At 36.2% G+C, this 7,351-nt stretch overlaps 1 protein-coding gene across 1 annotated transcript in view; it reads right to left on the bottom strand.

Moving 5' to 3' along the window:
• Window positions 1-3,186: 3,186 nt before the first annotated feature.
• The window catches only part of LOC137629334 (uncharacterized), a 17,914-nt gene continuing 13,749 nt past the window's right edge, over window positions 3,187-7,351 (bottom strand). Inside the window, exons 3-5 of the mRNA XM_068360590.1 lie at window positions 6,661-6,965; window positions 5,649-5,823; window positions 3,187-3,825 (exon numbers count right to left, since the gene is read on the bottom strand). Coding sequence (XP_068216691.1) covers window positions 3,202-3,825; window positions 5,649-5,823; window positions 6,661-6,965 — 1,104 coding nt within the window. The 3' untranslated portion in view covers window positions 3,187-3,201. The remainder of the gene's footprint in view (window positions 3,826-5,648; window positions 5,824-6,660; window positions 6,966-7,351) is intronic.

Genomic DNA, 7,351 nt, shown 5'->3' with positions numbered 1-7,351 from the left:
ATAAATATTTCACAATATGCAAATAATTATAAAAAAAATATTAAGAGGATTTTTTTTTTTATGAAATGAATTTGATTATCTTTGATATTTTTTGAAAAGTCAGAAGATATCTTGAGATAACTTGTATTTTGACTCATATATTCTTAAGTTTAAAGATATCGTTAATAGCATTCTTAAAACTACAGACATAATTTCAGTAAAAAATAGCAGACTATAGGTTTTCCATTATCAAAGAATTTTCCAGGCTTAACATTGTATCCTTCCAGAATGGAACTAAACTGTCTGGAACTTTGAATCAGTTGGTTGAAATTAGTTTCCAGGCTCGTCTTTGTATCTTCCAGAATGGAATCAAACTAACTGGGTCTTTGAACTTTGATAAAGATTTCGAAAACTTAATCAAAATCAAATGCTGATCCAGAGGAAATTTCTTTGAGATTTAAAACCTCATAGCCGATTTGGAATCAAGTTTAAGCTCTTACACTAAACACTTAAAATATCACAGAAGCTTAATGACAAAAACACACACTGATAGTACACACGTTCACTTGCAAAATAACATTGAATACAATTAAACAAGGACGACATATAAACATAGATATCTAATAACAAACATAGCACATAAAAAGACGCAATATATATATATATATATATATATATATATATATATATATATATATATATATATATATATATATATATATATATATATATATATATATATATATATAAAACACAACAAAGACACACTCAACAGAACAAGATTAGTAAGTTCTAGTGTCAAAACATGTGTCACTTCGGGTCGTCGTTCGAGTCACTTGTCTCTTGAGATGTTTTGAGAACATTTGGGTCAACCTAAGAGCCAAAAAAAAAAAAAAAAAAAAAAAAAAAATCTGAAAATGAGACTAAAAATATACCTTAGAAACAGCCTTTATTCTTCGCTGTTGCTTTCCTTTTTAACGTTGTAATTTTTCCACTTTTTAGAATGAGTGATTACCATATTTTAGATATCTCGAAAAGTGAAATTTTTGGTTGATTGCTATTGAACCTAAATCTACATCTAATTTTAATATTCCATCACCGTTTAAGTGTGTATCCGTTATTTTTAATAACAAGGGCTAATATACTTATTAACTACTGAATTTGCAAGACTATCAGGGAATCATGGAAAGTGGTAGTCTATCTTTTTTATTATGAATGAAATGATTTGAGATCCCTTTTGTTTGACAACACCTGATTCTTGGAAACACTCCGCTTCACCTCCCACGTTCTTCATAATCCATAGAATAGAATTTGATAACCAGGGAGAAGGCGAGGCCGAATGGAAATTATAAAAGAAATGTGATTTCGCCTCACTGTTGTTCTCCAAGAGGTTGGCCCTTTTATCAATGAATTCTTCCCCTCTCAGGAACAGTGGCATACTCTAATACCTCTCTAAGGCACTAAAAGTCGACATCTGATAAGCTGTAAAAAAATACTTTTTTTTTTTTTTTGAAATTTTTAATCAAATTCGTAATTTTGATTCCTCAAGGTAAATTTGTGTAAAAGATAAGGTGAATGAGCGATGAATCATGATAAAAATAATTTGATTTAACTGTTTTGCATTATTGAGGGGTTAGAAATTGTTATGTTGAATGAATGTATGGTATGCGTTTCCAAATTTTACCACATTTTTTTTTTTTTTGTTCTTCATCGAAAAGTGGTGTGAAACAGAAAAGTTACTAAATCTTAATATGAATGGAAGAACAAAGAGGAATTAAGAATGGGGACAGTTTTGGTAAGAGTGTAAAAGCAAATAAAGTGAGCTTTATGTATTGAGAATATTTTTGCATCACAGTATAAATATTCTTTCCATTATTTGCATATCCTTATAAGAAGGAATCTGACACAACACTAGTAAAAATTCCGGTTAATTGATGTGTATATGATATTCAGAAGTAAAAACTTTAAAAATGTTGTGGAAATGTTTCATTTGTTCAAGGACATAACACCGCCACCGACATAGACCACAAACTCCCGCATTTAGGCCTCCAAGCTCTCCCGTAGTCTCTCATTTAGCCCAAGATGTTAGTTAAAACCTTAAACCACGATGATAAAAATATACAATTGGGATTAAGATTTTGTATTCCAACAGGTTACAAGAGGTAAGAAGCACAAGGAAGCTATGAATCTGGGGTAAACGTTTTAAGGACAGACATACACAACGAAAGAGGCTGAGTTCGCAAGCATCTTACTAACGGGGAAGCACGGGAGTCTAATAAAAGGCATTAGGACACTAAACTTATTTCCTCCTGAGGCTGAATTTCTGAGGTATCTCTGCAGTAGGTGATTTTAGTTGCTGGAAACTGTAGAAATGAGGCATTTCTTCCAGCAAATATTTTATAGGGGCCTTAGTCCAATTGTTAAGAAAACTGTTGCTATTTTTCCGCCTTTTCTCAGGCAAATCATAGTTCTCGATTAAAGAATTTCGGTACTTGTCGTGAATTCGCAGACTGCTTGGTTTGGAGAACGCAACCAAGCAAGCAAGCATCAGTCAGTTATTCAGCCTCAGAGGATGCGTCTTCTGCCATGCAACCCCAAACTGGACAGCAGTTTTTGTTTCTGGTCCGTCATTATTTGCTTTTTCTCTGAATGGAGTAGTGTCTAAGTCTTTCCTTTCTCATTTCTTTATCTGATAAAAGCGATGTTTCACTCTGTCTCTGTAGCAAAACCTCTATTTATGTCTTATCTTCTAAACATCCTTAGGACGACCCTTAGTAGATGCAAGCAAGGAAAAGAAGAATAAAACCACATAATGAGTCATTTGCAACAGAGAATGGGATAACATTGGTTCTATTCTAGAAAAAAACGAAGAAATAAAGACTGAAAATGCACAAATAGATGTAAAGATCTCCTTTGACCTGGCGCATCAGATATCTAGCAGTGACCTGGTCTGGGGGGCGTTTTATCCTGATTCTCTCAGTAAATGGTTGATCTTCTGATTCATAAGGGAGGAAAACTTTAGTAGCTTATCATGACGGACCAAAAACGATTTAATTGAATAAGGAGAATGAGGTGCAGGATTTTGGTTTAGGACAAAAAAAATTAAAGAAAAGAAAACGGGCCATGACTTGCACCAGAAAAGAGCCTCTGTGCGGGAGTAGACCGGTCATTTACAAGGTATGGGGTAATTAACAACAAGGGTTAATGGCTACGCTCAAAACTCTACTTGAAACAACTATATGCAAAGGTTAAAGACAACACTGGGTGCAGGGTATATGGACAAAAAACGAACCTTTCATTTAAAACTGAGTAATCAAATTCGTCAGCACTTCTGTCGATGTGTTCATAAGGAGAGTATTTCCGTCTGCGGCCTACTATGAAGGAACCTGGTGCAGCTCCTACTTGAGGAGCAGTCCCAAACCCATTAGCCCCTGTGGCCCCTCCTCCAAGGCCAGCTCCTCCTCCTCCTCCTCCTACACCTGGTCCTCCTCCTAGGCCAAACCCTGTTGCCCCTCCATTTGGACCTGCCCCAGCCCCAGCCCCGGCTCCAATTGGCTCTCCAAATGGTCCGAATGCAAATCCTCCATCATCAGCTGCTATAAAAGCACCAGGGTTCGCAACAGGGCCAGTAGCTGCTACTGGAAAACCAGGCGGGGGTGGAGGAACGCCAATAACAGGCACTTGGACGGCTACAAAAGTTGGCTCAGGAGGTCCAGTTAGGTCCCCACCTGCACCACCCGCACCAAGAGCCACAGGGATTGCTACTGAAGGGGGAATTGCAATGGCTGCGGCGACGGCGAGAAGCCCAATTGCGCTTAACCATGCCAGCCACGCCAATTCTTGGACCTATCAGGACCATGTCGTCAATAAATGGGACAAACATACTTCTCTCCTATGTTGGTGAACCAAAGTGCCCAAGGTTTTGTGGGGTATAGCAGGAGAAGGAATTCCCGGAAAATGACAGGGTGTGTTGAAAAATGACAGCGTGTAGGAAGAAAGTGGCGTTTTAAAGACAGACAAATCAAGGATTTAAGACAGTGAAACAAGAAATAGAATGGATTTTAGACCCATTTTTAGTTAGAACAGGGAGGAATTCAAGATAAACTGTACCAATGTTTCGTTATATTGAGGTCGTGAAGACAGAAAAGTAAGAAATTTTTTCATCAGTTTTAATAAGTCCTGTTTACCACTCCGTACAAGAAAGGAAATAGACGATGTCACATGAAATGGATGTTTGAAAGGTAGCGCCAAGGCAAGTTACAAGATAGAGAAGTAAAGAATAAGTAAGAATAACATGAAATCCACAGAAAATATCATAAGAAATCTTTTTAAAAATTTATATGTATTTAAGATGACAGCATCAAATAGGATTAAAAAAAAGCATTTGGGGAATTTAGACAAAGTTTTAGGTATTTTTTAAATTTCTAAAGACAACTGAGTGGTATGAAATTCTTGTTAACACATGAAGTGTAAAATACTATTAGACAAATAGGCTAATATGAACAAATAATTAGATATATTTAGAATAAAAAAGAATCAGTGCACTTCACTTGTCTTTAGATGAGAGGACATTTATGATGTAAAACCATTAGAAAATTACTTCTTTTTATTTAAAGTGGAAAATAAACTTCTATAAGCTTTAACGTGCTGAAATTTAAAAAAAGTTTAGAATACATGCAGTTAAAAACTATTACTTTCTTAATACTATAAATATTCCCTTTAAAGTGGTTCGTTTATATCTTTTAGTACCTTTATGCCTGCGATCTAACTTTATTTTTATGAATCATTACTAACTACATGGGTTGTTTATTTTTTAATGTTTTAAGTTTTTTTTTTTTAGATGAATCCTCCAGATTCCCATATGAGGAACTGTGTTAATTATTATGTTCCGTGACAGCTTATGACTCTCCCTCCCTATCTAAAAAGCCTCCTTTTCGATTATCAATTTAAAGACTAGTACGAGATGAACCACAAAAAAAGAGTCTTACGATTGAAGAAATGCATTTCTCTATATGACACATTTTCCTCTAAATATCAGGACCAGCCAGAACACTCGAACTCACTTACATTGTGTTTTCAGTAGATACAAAACCCTTGAAATTGTCTGTTAGTTATCCTTGTAGATCAGAACAAATGCTGAATGACATTAATTTCTTTAGGATTTTCCAATGATTTATATTTAAACATTAAAACTGTAAGATTAAAATTTGAAAAATTATGATTAACGAACTGTTAATATTAATTTGAATCACCACCTCTAATTCACATGCTGTCACTCTAAGTCTGAGTGAATTCCGTGCAAACAAATACAAAAATTAACTTATTTTCGTAAAATGGCCTCGCTCACAGACTTTGGTTCAAGTTTCTGTCATAAACTTATTACTATACTAGCTTAATAATTCCGGGCCTCGCTGCCAGAATTTTGCTTTAAATTCTGTTATCAACTTACTATAGTAGCCTACAATGACACCGTCAACGTAAGTACAATTTTCTTAACAGATTTGCATTGTAACGAAGATTAATGCTAGTGTCTTCTGTCGGCGTCAGTCCTATGGAAAGAATACCAATAACAACTAATTAACTTTGCAATCAATTCTTCAGCTCTCTCTCTCTCTCTCTCTCTCTCTCTCTCTCTCTCTCTCTCTCTCTCTCTCTCTCTCTCTCCTCACCTGGACATTGTACATGTTGACATCCTCTAGGTAATGTTCATCTTGGTCACCACAGCTGTAGCATCTGCCTTCGTCCTGGATTTCCAGCATTCTTCTGGCCATTTCCAGACCTTGGCGCGCCTGGGATGCCCAGTCGGAGATACGGCTGGCATAGCTGTTGACACGTTCACTCCATCTGTGAACGATTTTCATCCGTGAATAAAAGAGACCCTGTGACATATATCCTTCTTGCCTTGAAATAAAAGCTAACAGAAGCAAGTTTCTTATTGATAGTTAGATTAAAGGATTATCTGCATAACCAGCAGTTTTTGTTTTTAAAGATATAGTGTACATATGGGGGGAGTCTATAGGTCTACCTGATGAGTCCTCAGCACCCATTACCTGGCCTTCCCTGGTCCTAGCTTGGGTGGAGACGAAGCTTGAGCGCCAATCATATATGGTCAGTCCCTAGGGCACTATCCTACTAGTTAGGGCAATGTCAATGTCCCTAGCCTCTGCCATTCATGAGTAACCTTTAAACCTTTAATTCAATATGGTCAGTCTCTATGGCATTATCCTGCTAGGGAACTATCACTCTCCCTTGTCTTTGCCATCCATGATCGGCCTTTAAACCCCTCAAGGACACTCCAAAATCAAACCATTGTTCTCTAGTCTTGGGTAGTGCCATAGCCTCTGTACCATGGTCTTCCACTGTCTTGGGTTAGTGTTCTCTTGCTTGAGGGTACACTCGGGCACACTTCTATCTAGTTTCTTTTCCTCTTGTTTTGTTAAAGTTTTTATAGTTTTTATAGGAAATATATATTTTAATGTTGCTACTATAATTTCATACTTTTATTTTTCTTTATTTCCTTCTCTCACTGGGCTATTTTCCTTGTTGGGGCCCCTGGGCTTATAGCATCCTGCTTTTCCAACTAGGGTTGTAGCTTAGCATCTAATAATAATGATAATAATAATAATAATAATAATAATAATAATAATAATAATAATAATAATAATAACAACTAGTCCTTACCTGCGGTAATAATTTTCTGGGTATTGGACATCGATGTATGGGCGCTGGCTGCCGTCCATCCAGGTTTCAATGCGCTCAGCGAAATCGTTAACATAGTCAGAAATAGGTTCATACAGGTATGACCTGACTGGGTCGAGGACGTAGCTCCTCATGGGGTCCACGACGTAATTATCAAGGGCGGGACTGAGGTATGACCTCCACACGGAGCCCAATGTACGAGCGGTTGCCTGTAAATGAATAGTGATGTGGTCGAGGTGATGTCTTGGTATATTAGGATTTATTTCAGAAGCAGGGTCTTCTGAAAGCTATTTATTTTTTATAAGGATATCTTCGCTTATATGGTTTTAAATCGAATTTCCTTTAATTCTTTATTCATAACAAATGATATCAGCATCAATAATCTTCCATGCCAGGATGCCAGAAAACTCAAAAGCAAATAATAATTTGATGTGAAGATTTTACGACCATGGCAATAATGAGCGTGAGTACATTTAATTAAAGTTTTGGGATGAAAATCTATATGAAGTGGGATTATTATTAGTAAATTATAATGACGTTTGAGCCGTTTCCTGTCAATTAATAATGATGATAAACCTAGGTGATGTCTGTCAGTTTGAGGTGGTTTTTCTACCACAGCTACAATGAGAAAATAAGCATATTCAATGAGGGTTTTCAATTGAAACTCTATTCA

The sequence above is a fragment of the Palaemon carinicauda genome, chromosome 37, assembly GCF_036898095.1.
Source record: "Palaemon carinicauda isolate YSFRI2023 chromosome 37, ASM3689809v2, whole genome shotgun sequence".
Taxonomy (NCBI): Eukaryota; Metazoa; Arthropoda; class Malacostraca; order Decapoda; family Palaemonidae; genus Palaemon; species Palaemon carinicauda.
This window is presented reverse-complemented; position numbering and strand designations above follow the sequence as displayed.